At 53.1% G+C, this 16904-nt stretch overlaps 9 protein-coding genes and 1 non-coding gene across 10 annotated transcripts; 6 read left to right on the plus strand and 4 right to left on the minus strand.

Moving 5' to 3' along the window:
• Positions 1 to 200: 200 nt before the first annotated feature.
• QC764_302410 (uncharacterized protein) lies at positions 201 to 1774 on the minus strand (the record flags this gene model as incomplete). Its single annotated transcript, XM_062945358.1, has 4 exons — positions 201 to 1129; positions 1186 to 1354; positions 1407 to 1530; positions 1590 to 1774. 4 exons carry the CDS (start codon positions 1772 to 1774, stop codon positions 201 to 203), a joined length of 1407 nt encoding a protein of 468 aa, XP_062801308.1.
• A 126-nt stretch (positions 1775 to 1900) lies between these two features.
• Positions 1901 to 2242, minus strand: QC764_0049010 (uncharacterized protein; the record flags this gene model as incomplete). Its single annotated transcript, XM_062940373.1, has 2 exons — positions 1901 to 1952; positions 2115 to 2242. The coding sequence occupies 2 exons, from the start codon at positions 2240 to 2242 to the stop codon at positions 1901 to 1903; spliced, it is 180 nt and encodes a 59-aa protein (XP_062801309.1).
• Positions 2243 to 4098: 1856 nt separating this feature from the next.
• Positions 4099 to 6743, plus strand: QC764_0049020 (uncharacterized protein; the record flags this gene model as incomplete). The annotated part of the gene is made up of 4 exons (XM_062940374.1): positions 4099 to 4412; positions 4471 to 4936; positions 5049 to 6483; positions 6539 to 6743. The coding sequence occupies exons 3-4, from the start codon at positions 5336 to 5338 to the stop codon at positions 6741 to 6743; spliced, it is 1353 nt and encodes a 450-aa protein (XP_062801310.1). The 5' UTR covers positions 4099 to 4412; positions 4471 to 4936; positions 5049 to 5335.
• Positions 6744 to 6763: 20 nt separating this feature from the next.
• Positions 6764 to 8564, plus strand: QC764_0049030 (uncharacterized protein; the record flags this gene model as incomplete). Its single annotated transcript, XM_062940375.1, has 3 exons — positions 6764 to 7775; positions 7830 to 8140; positions 8190 to 8564. 3 exons carry the CDS (start codon positions 6764 to 6766, stop codon positions 8535 to 8537), a joined length of 1671 nt encoding a protein of 556 aa, XP_062801311.1. The 3' UTR covers positions 8538 to 8564.
• Positions 8565 to 9256: 692 nt separating this feature from the next.
• QC764_0049040 (uncharacterized protein) lies at positions 9257 to 9778 on the plus strand (the record flags this gene model as incomplete). The annotated part of the gene is made up of 3 exons (XM_062940376.1): positions 9257 to 9474; positions 9539 to 9648; positions 9714 to 9778. The coding sequence occupies 3 exons, from the start codon at positions 9257 to 9259 to the stop codon at positions 9776 to 9778; spliced, it is 393 nt and encodes a 130-aa protein (XP_062801312.1).
• A 378-nt stretch (positions 9779 to 10156) lies between these two features.
• QC764_0049050 lies at positions 10157 to 10253 on the plus strand. Its single transcript has one exon. It is a non-coding gene; the product is annotated as a tRNA-Arg (tRNA).
• A 271-nt stretch (positions 10254 to 10524) lies between these two features.
• On the minus strand, positions 10525 to 11643 carry QC764_302440 (uncharacterized protein; the record flags this gene model as incomplete). The annotated part of the gene is made up of 1 exon (XM_062945359.1): positions 10525 to 11643. One exon carries the CDS (start codon positions 11641 to 11643, stop codon positions 10525 to 10527), a length of 1119 nt encoding a protein of 372 aa, XP_062801313.1.
• A 1619-nt stretch (positions 11644 to 13262) lies between these two features.
• Positions 13263 to 15204, plus strand: QC764_0049070 (uncharacterized protein; the record flags this gene model as incomplete). Its single annotated transcript, XM_062940377.1, has 5 exons — positions 13263 to 13510; positions 13564 to 13754; positions 13808 to 14025; positions 14078 to 14484; positions 14541 to 15204. 5 exons carry the CDS (start codon positions 13263 to 13265, stop codon positions 15202 to 15204), a joined length of 1728 nt encoding a protein of 575 aa, XP_062801314.1.
• QC764_0049080 (uncharacterized protein) lies at positions 13553 to 13931 on the minus strand (the record flags this gene model as incomplete). The annotated part of the gene is made up of 2 exons (XM_062940378.1): positions 13553 to 13735; positions 13911 to 13931. The coding sequence occupies 2 exons, from the start codon at positions 13929 to 13931 to the stop codon at positions 13553 to 13555; spliced, it is 204 nt and encodes a 67-aa protein (XP_062801315.1).
• A 472-nt stretch (positions 15205 to 15676) lies between the features above and the next one.
• RKI1 (ribose-5-phosphate isomerase rki1) lies at positions 15677 to 16822 on the plus strand (the record flags this gene model as incomplete). Its single annotated transcript, XM_062945360.1, has 1 exon — positions 15677 to 16822. The coding sequence occupies one exon, from the start codon at positions 15677 to 15679 to the stop codon at positions 16820 to 16822; it is 1146 nt and encodes a 381-aa protein (XP_062801316.1).
• Positions 16823 to 16904: the final 82 nt, after the last annotated feature.

The following is a 16904-nucleotide window of genomic DNA, read 5'->3' on the forward strand; positions in this document are numbered from 1 at the left end:
GGGGCGGGCTTTGGCAGCGTTGAATATGCTTGTGGTTGCGAAGAAGCGCCATGGAAGATTCCGCGAAACTCACGGCGGGTGTCGCGATAAATACCTGACTACTCTGGCGGAAATAGTGGGGCACGCGAAGGCCAAAAGTTGTGTTTAAACCTCCAGAAACTCATTTCCTCTCCAGCCACGGTGTCTTAGACGACCTGCTCCTATCTCAAATCTTTCAATTTTCCCTGCAAAAAGCCCCCTAAGCTCTCAAACATAACGGCGTCATGTCCTTCCCGCCAATGCACTGTTACTGTTGTCGTGGGGACGCCCATCTCAACGGCAACGTCAAACCCAAGCCGGCATTGCACTGGATCAGATCCCGGCGCGGCTGAACTCAACACGGAGAAGCTTGTGGATTGGTCTCGCATTTTCTTCCGCCTCGATGCCCGGCTCCAAACATTTTCTCTTGTCCTCCCTGTTCCCTTTCTGGCGTCTGTGTCCCAGTTCCACGACAGTAGCTCCAATGACCGCATAACCTCGTTAATCCTCGTGATGGCGTGGTCAATTGATCTCCCCGGATGCAGACTCAAAACCTCAATTGCCAAAACTGGCGGCGAGACTTTCTTCCAGCCGCTGGTCTTCACCCTGGCAACATGTTCTGCTGGTCTCATCGGCCCGAAACTCCACCCAAGCGCCCATCGTCTGGTCTTGTTCCCTTGTATGAACTCGGTGATGGCGTAGTTGTCTATCCCATTGGCCTTGAGCTTGTCAACCAAAGTCTCGACACTGCTAGCCTTGCCTAGCATGGAGGTGTACCACTGAACCTCCTCTTTCAGTACCAGAGACTCTTCTAACATCCGACTGATGTGAGCAATTTCGCCACCCTCACAAACCATCTCGACAGGTGCGCCAGTACAAGCCGAATGTGGCGGACGTACTTTACTTTGCGCCGAAGAGAGCATATCGTCCTCAGACTCGTAAAAAGGAGGGTTCATCATGGTGAAATCGATGTGGATGACCTTCTCGTTTTCTCTGCCACGGAGAGGAATCAGGGTGTCTTCTGGTTGGCGCCCCAACACTATAATTCGGTCTTCAAGATGGTTCAACGCGACATTTTCCCTTGCATATTGCAAAGACTTCTCATCAATGTCTGGTTGGTGTTAGCTGGCAATGGTAACCATGCTCACCAACATGAACAGCACATACCGGTTGCAACAAAACGCCACGATGGGCGCTGGGTCGTCCCCAGCAAGGGGTAGATACAGCTTGCTCCTGTTCCAATGTCGAGCCCGCAGGCTGGTCGGCCTGGTGGCTCGTACGACGAGGTGTCTACCAATTCCTTAAGCCATAAAATGTAGTTGTGTCGATTTGGCACCTATGACTTTGTCAGCGAGAATCGACACTGTATCTGAGAGGCGAAAGCCTACTGGAGGGCACAGTCTGTCATCGGGCAGCTCCAGCTTCAGGTTGAAGTCGAGTGACAGCAGCGTCTTGGTGAGCTGCATGACCGCTTTTGGCTCGGTGAAATCGAGATGGCCATTTTCTTGGAGTCTGGAGTCACATCATCAGCCAGTGCTATGGTAAGGTGGAAGGTATAGACACAAACATACACAGCAGCAAAGTCTACATCTTTCTCGGCGAGTTGTTTGAAGTCGAGCTCACGATCATACAGGTGCCGAAAGTGAGCATCATCTGAAGCCGCTACGTTGAGGGACTGTTGAGATGCAGGAGCTGCTTGGGACTTGCGACCGGGTTGTTCCAGATCATCCAGTACCTTCCTCTTTTTGCTCGACATTTGGATAGATGGTGGCTTGGGATTCTTGCATATTGGATGCAGCTTGTTTGGTCGAGGTCTATGGCTGGTGATGTCTGCTGTGTTGCATCTGGGAACTGCAGTGGGGCGAGGAATTGACCAATCAGATCACGTGCCCAGGCTGCCATCACCGACCGATATCTTTTGGCGAAGACCTGCCCTGGAAAATGCAATTCCTTCTTTGTGTTCTCTTTTCCATCTCTCTTTCTTCCAGCTTCGGATCACAAAATGGATACACCGGTCCTCCAAATTTCTCAACGTTGGATTTATCGCCTCGTCTCAATGCAACGGCATCCCTAACGGTGGTATCTGCAACCCTAACCTTCTCTTTCGACCCCTCAGTTCAATGCGACGGCAGCACGGTTTCGCTGCTTCAACCCGCTCCCACCAGTAACAGCCCGGTCTTGCACAACATGCAAAATTAATGAGCACCCGGCAGTTCCCCGTCATGGTGTGATATCCTTCATCGACTTCATACGAGTGCTGTGGTAGTGTTGATACGGGATCCTTGCCCAATCTATCGAGTTCGTGGTACTCGCCAGGTCAGCCTGTGTTTCGGCAAAGCCGTTTCCTCAAAAGTTGCTGTGAAGCGTGGCCGATTTCGGTATGCAGATACTGCTGTGCACATGGCTGGCTACTTGGTCCCTTCGGTTCAGTCACTGCCGAAGGATGCCGTCTCCATCGCTTTGGGCTTCGGCTCAACTTCTCAACTTGATGTCGACGGCTTACTGAGTCTCCAGCAGCAGCCCACAGGAGCCTGCAACTCGGCACAAGAAATGGTGACATGGATTGCCACGATGTGAATGATGCCGAGTGATCTATTTGACACACTTCGCAACCTATCCGATTCGAGATGTCACCGTATTGGCGCCTTGCCCTTGGACCGACCCTAGCTGCGCCCGGCCTGTTAGCCAGAACAACTGCATGATACGACCATCTCTGGACCGTCTGCCTGAGTGCTCGAGTGGATGAGTCGACATTGCCAACCCCCTGTGCGGCCCTTTTGTGGTTACCTGCTTGGGGTGAAGCGTTTGGCACGCTGCGCAAGCTTCACGTCGTGCCAGCGGGTTGGGACATGGTTGCAACACTAGGCGCGGAACAAATCGCTGGCAGCCCCTCTTCGCCTAGGTCTAATGCCCGATTGGCATCACGGTTTCCCACATCATGGTGTTTTTCTGGAAGCCCACTGCTCTCGGATCGTCATCAAAACGACGTCGGCTAACACACAGGGGTACTGAACAGTGTCTCGGTTCTTGTACCTAGTGCCAGCCATTTACGGTGTCGAGGAGAACGCTCGGTGGTCGAATGTGAGACACTTAGAAAGAAAGAGGGGCAATGAAGACAAGAAGCAGAAGTGGTGTGGCAGCCCCGACGAAAATCAGCAACTCGCAGAGATCTGTGGGCACGCACACGCTCCAGGCAGTTCTCCAGATTTACGAAGGGCGCCAAAACATTCGCTTCAGATATCGCTATCGCCGCCAAATCTCGGATTCTATGGTGCGACTGGTGATACGCGACAGAGAGGCACCGTTGGCGTCAGCCTTGTTGGTTGCCTTCTCTGCCGGGAGAGACCCATTCTTGGCTGTCATCTTGAGGCTCTGTTCTTTCTCTTTATGGGCTTGACTGGTGCCTCTCGCCGACACCCCGGCCTGAATTTGTCGATACTCTCGGATCAGTCCGACAGTATGCACGGTTCCAACAGCCGGTTGGCAGGACGTTGTATTCCTTTCAGGCTTTCCACGTGTGGGCACAGAGGCAACAGCTAGGCACTTCATCGGATTTCTGGTCACGAAGCTCAATTTTGTCTTCTCTTCTTTTCGGTAGAGCATCTCTCACTGGCTCTTGGCTTTGGAAGCTGAGATGGCAGGTGGGGTGCTCCAAGCTGCCTTTTTTGCCTTGTCCTTCTGTGACCCCTGCCAGCGCTCGCCTCGTGGATGTCACATCATCTCTACAAGTCGATCTGATGGTGTTGCCAATCCTCTGTCTTGTTACCGAAACGAGGCTCTACCCATGCGTACAAAGGCGGCAAAGCAGGCTCCACTCAATCAGGATGCCACTCTTTGGCACCACTCCGTCCCATTTAGAGAAACAATAGCAAACAGTGGCAGCCTCCGGGTCCAATTAGAGAGCAATTTCAGACATGCGATGAGCCTTCTGCTGGCTACTAATGCTGGTCAAACCTGCCTTCCATGCGGAGGATGGTGTTCATTGGGTGAACCTGTTTGAAGGTCGGCATTTAAAAGCAAGCGAACACCATGACATGATGCCGCCTCGATCCGAGACATGTTGACGGTTTTCTCGAACACCTCGGATTATCAGCCACTGTACTCCCTTATCATCCTGGTTCTCTTTTATACTTTTGGTTGACCAGTGTTCCACACCTTTACGAATCCTTGGCCCCGCCACATCAGCTCTGAAGTATTTATTGCACCCCAAACCCCACGCTTTTGTAGTGGTTCTCCGGCCCCGGTCATCTCTCCGTGTGCTACTGCAGACTTGTTCGCCATTGCTTGCAGCACTTCTCGGCTGTCAGCTTGCATCATTCGCCAAAAGAGCTTAGGTATCGGTCACCTATCTCTCAACATATCCCACAACGACCGAGACCACCATCAACGTCCAGGTCAGCAAAAAGCACCGAATTCTCCATTCTATTAACTCGGAGATCGAGAAAGGAAAAGAGCTCGGACACAGTTCGACCAAACTTTGCCGTGGTCTGGGTCAGTCACACACCCTGCTGGACTTGGCACATCACCCGACACTACCAGCGGGCACCCCGGGTCCTCAACCTCGCCGTGCGTTGCCGCTCTACATCTGGAGAAAAAGTACTAAACTCGACTTCCTCAACGTCCCAACGTCTCAACGTCTCACCGACTCCTGCAGACTGTCTTGCCGAACACATCACCCTGCATCACTCTCGTCCGCCATCATCCAGTGAAGTGGCGGCGACTAGCGAGAACGGCAGCATCTTGGTGCCGCTCATCGGACGCACTACATTCTGTCTCTCTTGAACCAAGTAAGTCGCTTGCCTTCTCCATAAGTTGCCGGTTTGGAGAACACCTCTCCGTTTGTCGCATCGTCAGATGTCTCCCATCTACTCGGTCGCATTGGCACAGGCTCTGCAGTTGTGTACCAGCGAGTGGGAAGGTATTGGTTCATTTTGACCCGTCTTGTTTCGGGAGCCCACAGTTGGGTCACTGGCTCTTTTGTCCGCCTACTTTTCCGCGCAGTCATCACCATCGTTCTGACCATTGGCAAGGCGACAACAGATCCTCAAATACGGACCCCCCGCGGGTCTAAGCTTCTTTCTTGACCACCCACGTTGCGCCTGCCAGTCGCACAACCTTATTGCAGTACAAGGCACCTACTCGGTCTGCAGTTTTGCACCACTGAAGTGCTCCTTCTGTGCCCCTCTTGGCCCTCAATACTCCGCACCCACCAGACCAATACCTCAAGGCTTGATCTTCAACCAATCCAACCAATCTGCAACCCAACAATATCATCAGCTCTTTTGCCGTCTTTATTGCGAAGGTATCCTTAGCAATCATGGAAACAGACAAGCACTCGCTTGAGGTGCGCGAGGGGAATCCGCCAGCCCCTGCTAACGGTGAGGAATGCAAGGCCCCAGTCGAAGGCAACCCCAAGGCAGCTGCCACAGACAAGAAAACCGGCGAGCGAGTGGCTGGCAAGCCAAAGGACAAGAAGAAGATCGAGAAGAAGTCGTCGAAAGCCAAGCGGAAGAAGAAGGCTGATGCCTTGCCCTCCTCCGACGAGAGCGCCACCGATGATGACACCAGCGAATCTGACTCCGCCTCGGACCATGACGATAGCTCCTCTGAGTCTGAGAGCGAGTCCAAGAAGAAGCGGGTGACAAAGAAGCGACACGAGGCTAGTAGGTCCAAGAGAAAGTCACGAAGCAAGAAGTCCAAGAAGCCTGTCACATCGGAGGAGTCCTCGTCTTCATCCGGCGAATCTGACTCTGATGCTTCCAAAGCCGAAACCGAGGATTGTTCTGAGGACGAGATGAGCCCACGAGAGGCGGTGAAACAGATGCACCTTCTTGTGGCGCAAGCGCAACAATTGGCGCAGCAGCAGCAACACTTGCCACTCGGTGTGCCCCTGTCTTCATCTCAAGGCATGCAGTTCCAGAGACAGAACGCCATGCCTTATTCTTTTAACCCTTCACGTCAGTATAACAACGACGACTATGACGGCGGTGCGCCCCCGAGCTTCAATCCTCCTCGCAGTTCCAGGAGAGGGCCTCGTTTCGGCCAAACTCCTGGCGGGAGAGGCAACTATGGTCTGGGAGATCTGGACGCCGGCCTTTCTAATCTCCTGGACCCCAACCTTCTCGGCGACGGCAAGCGTCCGACCAAGGACAAAAAGGAGAGAAAGAAGCAGAAGAAGAAGGAGGAGGCGGCAAAGCTCAACTACAAGCGGGTTGACCAGGTTTGGGACAGCTCGATTCACAACTACAAGCTCCAGGACACGGCCGAGGGTTCGGTTGACTCGCAGTATCATGATTTTCTGTTTCATGTGCGCAGAACTTTTGATTGGGAGGGCAAGTATAAGGCTACCATTGTCGACATCAAGAGTAAACTCCTACGCGAGTGCTTGCAGGATGTCATGGGCAATGTTAAAGGCGTGTCATTGGTGGAGAGCACACCCAAGCTGGACCCCAATCTACTTTTTCTGTAAGTTGCCCTTACCTTTCGACTTGATGGAGGTGGCTAACTTGATAATTGTAAGCTATCTCGATGATTTGAAGACAGCTCTGAAGGGCCTTAAACGGCGTACTTGCAAGGGTGCCAAGCGGGATCTTAAGAAGGAGCAGAAGCGTCTGGATGATAAGCGCAAACACCTGAAGGTCCTGATCAAGTACCTCGACAAGGACTATGCGGAGGTCAAAAAGAGGTGGGCGTCTGAAATCACATGGTTCATTCTCGATAGCTAACAGTGGTTAGTCTGTACCCGATGCTAAAGAACGGACTCATCACCTTTGACCTGCTCTGGGCCCTCTGGAAGCCCAACACTCTTGCTTTCGCCCACACCTACAGTTCGCCGGACGAGCCTCGCGTTTTCAAGGTTGAGATCGCAGAGAAACACTCCTCGTTCATGAAAGGCGACTACTATTACTTGGAGGGTAAGTATTTCGAGTATGACGGCAAGCAGTTTGGTTACGGAAGCGTCTCAGAGGAGATTATGGAGTTTAGAGGCGCTCGCAAGATCACCAGCTTGAATTGCTATCCGCTCAGCTACCACAAGAACGAAGCCAGGGTGCGCGAGGAGCTGGTGGAGCGAGGCAAGAAGTTCGTCGGCCTGGCTGGTGTGTACTACAAGAGTCATCAGGGCATGGCGTACTACAAGAAGAAGAAGGGAGTTGTCAAGGTCAATATCAATGGCCGGATCATGGTCGACCCTGCTATTCACAGGAGGATCAATCCCAACTACCCGATTTCGATGGTGCGGCCAAAGGACCACGACAGGTACTCGGATGATGAGTGCTCTGATGAGTCGGACTGTAGTGGATGTGGCTCTGATGACGAGGAGGAAGCGTTCAAGCGCAACACTCGTCTTTATAGACCCAAGCGGAGCGGCCCTCCTGAGAACAACACGGGGGAGAAGCTGGAAAAGGTTTCGGCGCAGAATGATGAGGTCGGTGAAGAGACCAAAGATGGGGAGGAGGCGGAGAACAAGGAGGTACCGGCCACTGGTTCCAAGGACGCCAAGAAAATTCCCGAGTTCAGCGAGGAGGACTACTTGATTGCCTCTCCCGTGGTGCTTGGGTTCTCGTTTGCGGAAAAGCTGTGGCTTGAGTTTACCGTTTCTGGTGTCAAGGAGATTCAGTGGAACGAAACGGCGTATGACTCGCTGGTGCTCGAGTCCAAGACCAAAGACATAGTCAAGGCGTTGGTCGAGTCTCACAAGTACCATGCGGCCGAGAGTATCGACGATGTCATCCAAGGCAAGGGAAGAGGCCTGGTCGGTGAGTTTTTTCGCTCTCTTCGTAACATGCTGCATATCACTGACGAGCCTATAGCTGTTCTTCATGGTCCGCCTGGTACTGGCAAGACTTTGACAGCCGAGGGCATCTCGGAACTGCTCAAGTGTCCGCTCTACATGGTTTCCGCGGGCGAGCTGGGCACCGATTCTCGCTTCCTCGAGACCGAGTTACAAAAAATTCTCGACATTTGCCACGCCTGGGGCGCCATCCTCCTGCTCGACGAAGCGGACGTCTTCCTCGAGAAGAGGAACATGCACGACATTCACCGCAATGCTTTGGTGTCGATATTCCTCAAGCAGGTTGAATACGTGCAGAACATTCTCATCCTCACTACGAACCGTGTAGAGGTATGTTGCCTGCCCTTGCTGTCGGTTTCTTGCTGACATGATAACACAGACATTTGATGACGCCTTCCAATCCCGTATTCACATTGCCCTTCGCTACGGCAACCTCGAACAAAAGGCCAGGAAGGCCATCTTCAAGATTTTCATCGACCGCGTTCGTGCTCACGAGGGCAGCAAGCTTGGGCCGTTCACCGATAGCGATTACGAAAGTCTTTCCCGGAAGGAGCTGAACGGGAGGCAGATCAAGAACACGGTCAGGACGGCGCAGGCGCTGGCGGTTAACAAGGGCGAGCCCTTGTGTATGAGCCATATCCGGCAGGTCTTGGAGGTACAGGCAAACTTTGACCGGGATCTGAAGGGCGGGACGGGGTATCAGGACGCGATGAGGAGTTATTTCTAAGGAAGGTGGTTGGGTGATGAGAAGCGGCGGTAACAGCGCAGGCTGAGCACACATGGAGATTGGGTTGTTGTTGTACTATTGATTTTTGGTTCTGTGCTTTTGTTTTGTATTGCTTTTGCAAGCAGCAGTCGATACCATTAGTTGTAGCAGGGCGCGTTGTTTTCATCTCTCGGTCGGTATCAGGGCTATGGGATCATGGTCAGGACATTTACTCATGCAAGAATGTGCACTTTTCAGGGATAGGGGAACAGTTCCAAAGCTTGTTACTCGGATTCTCGCCAATCATCTCTGATGCTGTCACCAATCGAGATGTAGTGTCGGGCCATCCCAACATCCCGACGGGAAGATTCCTACGTTTGTGCTATTGGCTCTTGGGCCCAGAACCGAACAACAACATACCATGCTACCCAAGGAATGATATCTGCAATCGCCCCTCCAAAGTGGCATCGTGGAGTTGTCTATGACAATAGTTCTTTTACGTTTGTGTTTACCGATTGGCTCCTTATCCGGCTGCCTACGCTAACGAGCTCCGCGCGATGGAGTCGACGAGGTGTCCGCCCCCTGTTGAGTAGAGTGATGCCAAGACCTTTTTGTAAGGGGAGACCGCTTGAATCTTTGGTGGTTTGTTTGTATAAAACCCCCCCCTCTGTCTCTCGGAGAGCAAGTTCGATATCAGCAGCACCATCCAACTCATCAGATCGTCAGCAAGCAAGACGAAAATGAAGTTCACCCTCTCAGCCCTCACCCTTGCCCTCGCGGCCCTCCCCGAGCTTGCCTCGGCCGGGTTCGCGGCCTCGTGCACCTGGTCGTGGCAGGAGCCTAAATACGTCGTGGCCAACTGCAAGAAGAAGGACGGGAGCAACTTCCGGACGAGGCAGGACATGAATTTGTGTGTGGGTGTTGACAATTGGACCGGGAGGCTCATCTCGCAGGATACGTAAGTTTTTCCTCTCCCTCCAACTAACGGACTAACCAACGCTGATGTTGACATGTCGGAAAAGGGGCAACGCCTTTCTTGAATGCTGGGACACGCACAAGGACGGGAACACGGGGATCAGGTCTACTTGCTGGGATTTCACCGAGGCGGATGTTGTTAGTACTGTGAATATTGGTGAGTTGAAACAACGACGATTCTTTGTCCAGTGATGGGTGGGTGGCTAATCTGCTGGTTTTTAGATGCCTACATGCAGAATTTGGATGGGTGGTTGTGGTGCCATGGGCATCGGAGTGCGCCTTATTAGGGATGGATGGATGGGAGGTTCGAGTTTAGGGGTTTGAAGATGCTGGATACTTCGGGTTATTACCTTTGTTGAGATGTTTCTAATGATTATGATGATGATGGTGGTATCATGGTACTGCGTTTGACTCGGTGGTGTTGTGACATGACAGATATGTTTCTGTGCTGGGGTACTTCCTGGCAGAGTTGAAGTGTCACTTATTGCTCAATGGTGGAAGTAAATCATCCTGCAGTTGGCCCTCCTGCAAACAAACTCAGAATTTGAAAAAAAAAATCGAAAAAGAAAAAGAAAAAGAAAAAAGAAAAAAGAAACGAAGAATGGTGTCGTGTTTAGAGAAAAGGGGCAAAAAAAGGGAGTAGTGACCCTAACAAACAAAAACATCGACCAAGCTGGGACTCGAACCCAGAACCTTTACCAGCTGGAGATTTAACCAAAGTTGAAACCGGAAAGTAACGCGCTACCATTGCGCCACTCAGCCTGAATGGTTTTTGGAGTCAATATTACCACCTATGAAAGGTTAAGTGAGGTGGGCAAAACGCCCTGAACTGGCCCCTTTTCCCCTTTTCTCGGGACAGGTCATGCACAAATTTGCTAGTTACAGTTTCATATGTATAGTTTTCTGCCACGGCAAGAATGCAGCTTCAATCAATCTACATAGCTGAGGAGTTGAGTCAACAAAATAAGATACATTCATTCATAAACTTCGTACACCAATCCAGGCCAGGTCCCACTAAAAGCCCCTAGACACCCTACTGCTGCCCTTTCTCCCTGGCCAACGCCTCCCTCCTCCCAGTACTATTAGGATCAAAATACGGCTTCTCCCCCAAGCCCACAGCCCTGTTGCCAAACCGCTCCCCATAGTCCCCACCAAGGTAATCAAAAGTAGCAGTATGGAACGTGCTCCTGTTGTCCCAAATCGCAATATCATTCTTGTTCTTCCACTGCAGCCTCACAGTCAAGTCATGGTTCTTGTACACCAAGTCCAAAAACCACGTCAACAGCGCCTTGGACTCCTCCTCAGTAACTCCGTTAATGTGCTTGACGTGCCCGCCGACGGGGAAGAGGGACTTCCATCCGGTCACAGGATTGGTCCTGATGACGGGGTGGACAGCCTTGAGCTCGGTGCCAATGTTCTCGGGCGCGCCGCGGGGCTTGTCGTAGAGCTTGAAGCCGGCTGCCTCAGCGACCTTGTTGAAGCCGGGCTGCTGGAAGGTGACGGTCAGGGACTCGAGGAACTTTTGGTAGGGCTCCGAGAGGCGGTCGTAAAGCTCGTAGCCCGAGGCCCAGAGGGTGTCGCCGCCGGTGGTGGGGAGCTCGACGAGGCGGAGGGAGGTGTAGTCCGCGGGGACTGGCTCAAAGGCAATGTCGGAGTGCCATTGGCCTGTGGATTGCTTCTTGGGGGAGAGCTCGTCGGCGATGGCGCCGCGGGCGTAGAACTTCTTGTTTTGGATGGAGGAGATGGTGCTGATCTCCGGGTCGTCGCCGCCGAGCTCACGCTCAGAGTTGAGCAGAGGGTGGATGTGAAGACCGGAGGTGGCGGGGCGGCCGGTGAGCTCGCCGAGGCGAAGGATGAGCTTCTTCTGGAGCTCGTTGGTGAGCTCGTCTTGGGCACGGAAGAAGACAACGCCACGCTGCGAGATGGTGATGGCAAGCTCGCGGAGGAGGTCGTCTGAGTTGGGGGCGTTGAGCCACTCGACCAGGTTGGCCTTGGGGAACTCCTTGCCAATGACAGGAGTGACCTCGAAGGACTCGAACTGATCAAGCAGGCCGGTCAGCTTGAGGGGAGCCGGTCTCTCGGTGGTGGGGGCGGCGCCCTTGGTGACGATGGGCACTACAGGGGTTTGAGTTTCAATTGCGGAGGGAGCCATTGTGTCTGTTTCTGATGTGTGGGGATGTGAGGTGATGGTGATGAGGATTTGGACTGTCTGATACACGGAATGCCTCGTCTCTTATACAACCTTCCACCGGCCTCAGATGGTCAACCTCTTTGGTGCCTCGGAGCCAAAAAGTGCATCACCATCCACACCAACATTGCGTGAGGGTGTGCAACCCCGCGCAACACAGCTGCCATAGTTTGCACCCATGGGCTGGTCAATCAGGTCGTGGCCCTCCAGTGTACCGTATCCGTGTCTTGTCGAATCAGCAGCAATGACGAGCTCGCAATAGCGCATTTCGTGATGTCGTCAAGTTAGCGACGCTGTCCGGACTTAACGTGAGCCCAGCCCCGGATGTTGCGATACAACCCAGAGGACAAAGAGACCCGGCGCCGAGGATCATGAAACTGCGGGGTGAGTAGACGACATCCGGCTGCGACATACTGCATTCCGTGTTCTAGGAATCAGTTGAGGTCGCGCCTTTACCCCCACGTTTCCCTGCCCGAGCCGGCGCCGTAGCCCTAGGAGCAGCCGCAGTCAAGGGTGGAAGCCGGAGATAATGCAAGACGGCGTGTTCTGTCAGTTTAGTAGGCCATGTCGCCATATTGTTCTTTTTTTTTGGTATGGGGAAATCATCTGCTAGCCAATTGGAGCCGAGTTGTTACTAGAGTGTTGCAAACCAGCGGTTCGTAAGTATCTCGTCGCGTCAGGGGCCAAGGCGATCACGAATCATCACGCCATCGGATTCCCACCAACCCGCAACACCAACCTCACTGGAACCTCAGAAATAACTGATTTCAATGCCGAGGCTCCAACGTAGGGTATCAATCTTGAAGATTTCTTATCAGGGGTCATGAAATCAGTCAGATTCGAGAGCCGTTGTCGGAGCATCGTCTAAAGGATAGTGGTTACGCTGTGAGGATCTTTTCTCAAGGTATGAACCTCCAGAATTGCCTTCCTTCGCCACGCTTTGAATATCCGCGTGGGCATTCAAAACCAAATAGTTGCCACTACGGCCTAAGATGGCAGGAGATACCCAGCGTGCTGGGTAGGGTTGAAACAGAGAGTCTAGACCGATGGCTTCGTCTTGTTCTCGACAAGCTTCGCCCAGCTGATAGCCACGTTCTTGTCTGTGGCGCTTCTCGTCCTGGAAACCAGGGGTCCAGATCTCGGTCCTGTTCCTCGTCTGAAGTGCCGTCTCCCGTCCCTACTGTTGGTTGAGGGTGCTGTCAAGCGGGCAAACCGCTTGAACGGGACATTGTAGATGTCGCCATCAGTGTTGAGTGGGGGGCAAGACCCAGCCGGGGGGGTTCGGACGCACCGACAATTGTAGGTAATGTGCAGACCAGTATGCATTGATCTGCTTTCTCCCCGGTACCAATGATCCAGTACCTTCAAGCGTGATTCTGCAGGCTGTATTCGCCATGCCATGTACCCGTGAAAGTCGTGATAATTCCCGTGGTGTAGCAATCAATATTTCCAGGCGAGGAGATGGGTATAAAGAGGGCCGTCTCTGGTGATGATACCGAGTGAAAGAAGTGTCGATCCACAGCAGCGGCCAGTCTTGCCTCCTTCGCATCATCTGGTACGAGAGAAGCAAAAAAGACGACACCATGGCGACCGTTCTCACTCGAGGGAAGGCCCTGACTCGAGCCACTGCGCGCGGAAGCGACTCTGAGAAGAAGGATTTCGATGCCTCCTCCACATCCGTCGCCTCTATTCCACCTCTAGGGGAGCCCATCGAGCGAAAGAAGCACTTCTGGCAGCGCAGCAAGCCATATGACTCGGAAGCCATCGCAACACTTCCTAGTGTCTTTGACGATCCAGAGACGGCTGAGAAATACCAACCACCAGCAGAATGGTGAATACGCCCTTGTTGTTTTGTACTTCTTGGAAACTGACGTTATTGTTCAGGGAAAACACCCACCGCTTCGATCCCCTCGCAAGATGGACCTGGGGGGAAGAAAACAAACTGATCCGGAAGATCGATTGGCGCATCATGGTCTGGGCCTGCATCATGTTCATGGCTCTGGAGCTTGACCGTGCCAACATCGGTCAAGCCTTGACGGATAACTTCCTCCCCGAGCTAAAAATGAACACAAACGGTGAGCAAGACTTCGACAGAGACAGCGGGTTCTTTGGTTGACACTCACTCAAGACTACAACCTGGGCAATACTGTCTTCAAGCTTTCCTTCCTCTGCGCAGAATTGCCTTCTCAGCTGGTTTCGAAATGGGTCGGACCCGACCGATGGATTCCAACCCAGATGGTCTTGTGGTCCATCGTTGCCAGCGCCCAGTTCTGGCTTAGTGGTCGTACCTCTTTCCTTGTTTGCCGTGCACTGCTAGGCATGCTTCAAGGTGGCTTCATCCCTGATGTGAGAGACCTTGTCTGCTTCTGCCACTGAGTAACTGCTAACAACTCAACAGATCATCCTCTACCTGTCATACTTTTACAAGCATGCCGAGCTCACCATCCGTCTTGGTTACTTTTGGACCGCAATGAGCATTGCCGATATCCTTTCAGCACTCTTGGCTCAAGGTCTCCTGCGTATGCGTGGTGTCGAGGGTCATGCAGGCTGGAGGTGGCTGTTCCTGATCGAGGGCTTGCTGACTCTGATCATCGGTATCATGGCGTTCCTCTTGATGCCTGCTGGTCCTTGCCAGACTGCTTCCTGGTTCCGAGGCAAGGGTAAGGAAGGCTGGTTCAACGAGAGGGAGGAAGTGATCATGGTGAACCGGGTGCTGCGCGAGGATCCCAGCAAGTCGGATATGCACAACCGAGAGCGGATTACCGTCGGGTTGTTGTGGAAGAGCCTGAAGGATTATGACTTGTGGTATGTGCCAGTTGCTGCTGTCTGTCATCAAGTACTGAAAGCTGACATTGTGGTAGGCCACTTTATGCGCTGGGTCTCGTCTTCCAGATCCCCTTTGTGCCTGTTGGGCAGTATCTGACTCTTTCCCTGAGAGGTCTGGGCTTCGATACCTTCCAGGCCAACCTCTTGACGATCCCTTACACCGTGGGCCACATGATCACCATGTTGGCGGTGGCATACGCAGCCGAAAAGTTCAGCAACCTGACAGCGCTATCTGTCACCAGTCAGATCTGGGGTCTGCCGTTCTTGATCTTCTTCAATGTTGCCGACCTTGCCAACACCAACCGCTGGGTAATCTACGCCGTGACTACACTGCTGCTGTCATTCCCGAACCCCCATCCCATCCAGGTGGCGTGGAATTCTCGAAACGCGAACTCGGTTCGGTCTCGTACCATCTCGGCTGCCGTGTACAACATGGCGGTTCAGACGTCGGGCATCATCTCCTCGAATATCTACCGAGAGGATGATCGAGCGTCGCTGTATAAGCGTGGTAACCGACAGCTACTCGCGATTCTGTGCATGAACATTGTTGTCTATGCGCTGGTGAAGGTCTACTATGTCTGGAAGAACAAGTCGAGGGATAAGAAGTGGGCTGCCATGACGGAGGAGCAGCGACTCGATTATCTGGCCACCACAAAGGATGAGGGCAACAAGAGGTTGGACTTTAGATTCGAGCACTAGATGGTCTTGATCAGCGCATGCATGAACCTAGCAGAGAGGCGACTCACTCACTCACTCACTCACTGCATGAGTTCAAGAGACCCATCTCTATCATAGTCTTGGGGATCATACACTCAAAAAAAAAATGAACATTATGACATTTTGCGATTCTGGAATGTCGTGTGAAAGTGCAATAGAACAACTTGTGAATGCCGATCAAGCAGTCAATAAGGCAGGAAATCTCATCCCTCAACCAATATGAAGTTTGATACGAGATCCGGACTGTCGTGCAATGTGAGCACTGACCATCAGCTTCCCCAGAAAATATCTCGCTCCACGTGACGTCACAAAAGTTTGCTACCCCTGCACTTGTGCCCCGCTGGCGGGGTTGAAACAGCGTCGATTGACCAGCTTCAACAGCTCAACCACGTGCAAATTCACGAGTGAGTGAGCGAGTTGCAGCTATCACCCTCCTGGCTCAGCTGTAACTCACATGAATAAGCACCATCACCTCCTTCTCCGAGGCGCCTCATCCTTAACCGTCTCCCTCTGCAAAAGAAGTGGACCAACCCACCTCCCACCAGCAGGACCGTTGTTCCCATCCTCCGGAGCCGGCGGGACGACAACCGCCGCCACCATAGTATCCAATTTTTTCTCCCGGCATCATCACTCAACCTTGACCTCACCTCACCACCACCTCCCCAAGACCGCCAGAATGTCCACCACCACCCCCTCCCCAGTCGACCTAATCGAACAATCCAAACGCCTCGCCGCCTTCCAATCCGTCACCGCCCACCTCGTCCCCTTTCCATCCCGCACCCGCATCGGCATCGGCTCCGGCTCAACAGTAATCTACGTAGTAGAAGCAATCACCACCCTCGTCCCCCCCACCACCCTCTCCACAATGACCTTCTACCCAACCGGCGCCCAATCCGAACAGCTCATCGAATCCGCCGGTCTCAACCTCCAGTACATCAACAAGCTCCCCCCCGGCACCCTCCTAGACGTCTGCTTCGACGGCGCAGACGAAGTAGACCCCAACCTCAACCTCATCAAAGGAGGCGGCGCCTGCCTCTGGCAGGAAAAAATCGTCGCCACCAGCAGCAAGAAGTTTGTTTGCGTGGCGGACTTCAGGAAGATGAGCCCTGCCTTGGGGACGATGTGGAAAAAGGGGATTCCGATCGAGGTGCTGCCTTTGGCGGCGAACAGGGTTTTGGGAGAGCTGGAGAGGATGGGGAGTTTGGGGCCGAAGGTTAGGCCGGGTTTGCCGGGGAAGGCGGGGGCGGTGGTGACGGATAATGGGATGTGGATTGTTGATGCGCCGTTTAGGCCGCTCAGGGTGGAGGGGACGAGTGACAAGGAGAAGGGGGAGTGGCAGGTTGATGAGCTGGCTGATGCGTTGATCAAGATTCCGGGGGTGGCGGAGATTGGGTTGTTTTATGGGAAGAATGGGAATCAGGCGGGGAGGGGGCGCGCAGAAGCCGGTGGAGGCGTATTTTGGGATGGAGGATGGGAGTGTGAAGGTGTTGAGCGCTTGAGGAGATTGGAAAAGGGGGGTTACACAAAAGGGGTGTTGGGGTGGGTAGGGACAGAGGTAGAGTATAGGTTTGGAATGTTATTGACTACAGAGACAGGTTAAGAATCTTTGACAGCATGCATCCTGTTGCATGTATAAACACACAAAGCAAAACTATTAGTCAACATCGTGAGGGAAATCCTCT

The sequence above is a fragment of the Podospora pseudoanserina genome, chromosome 3 (genome assembly GCF_035222485.1).
Source record: "Podospora pseudoanserina strain CBS 124.78 chromosome 3, whole genome shotgun sequence".
Lineage (NCBI taxonomy): Eukaryota > Fungi > Ascomycota > Sordariomycetes > Sordariales > Podosporaceae > Podospora > Podospora pseudoanserina.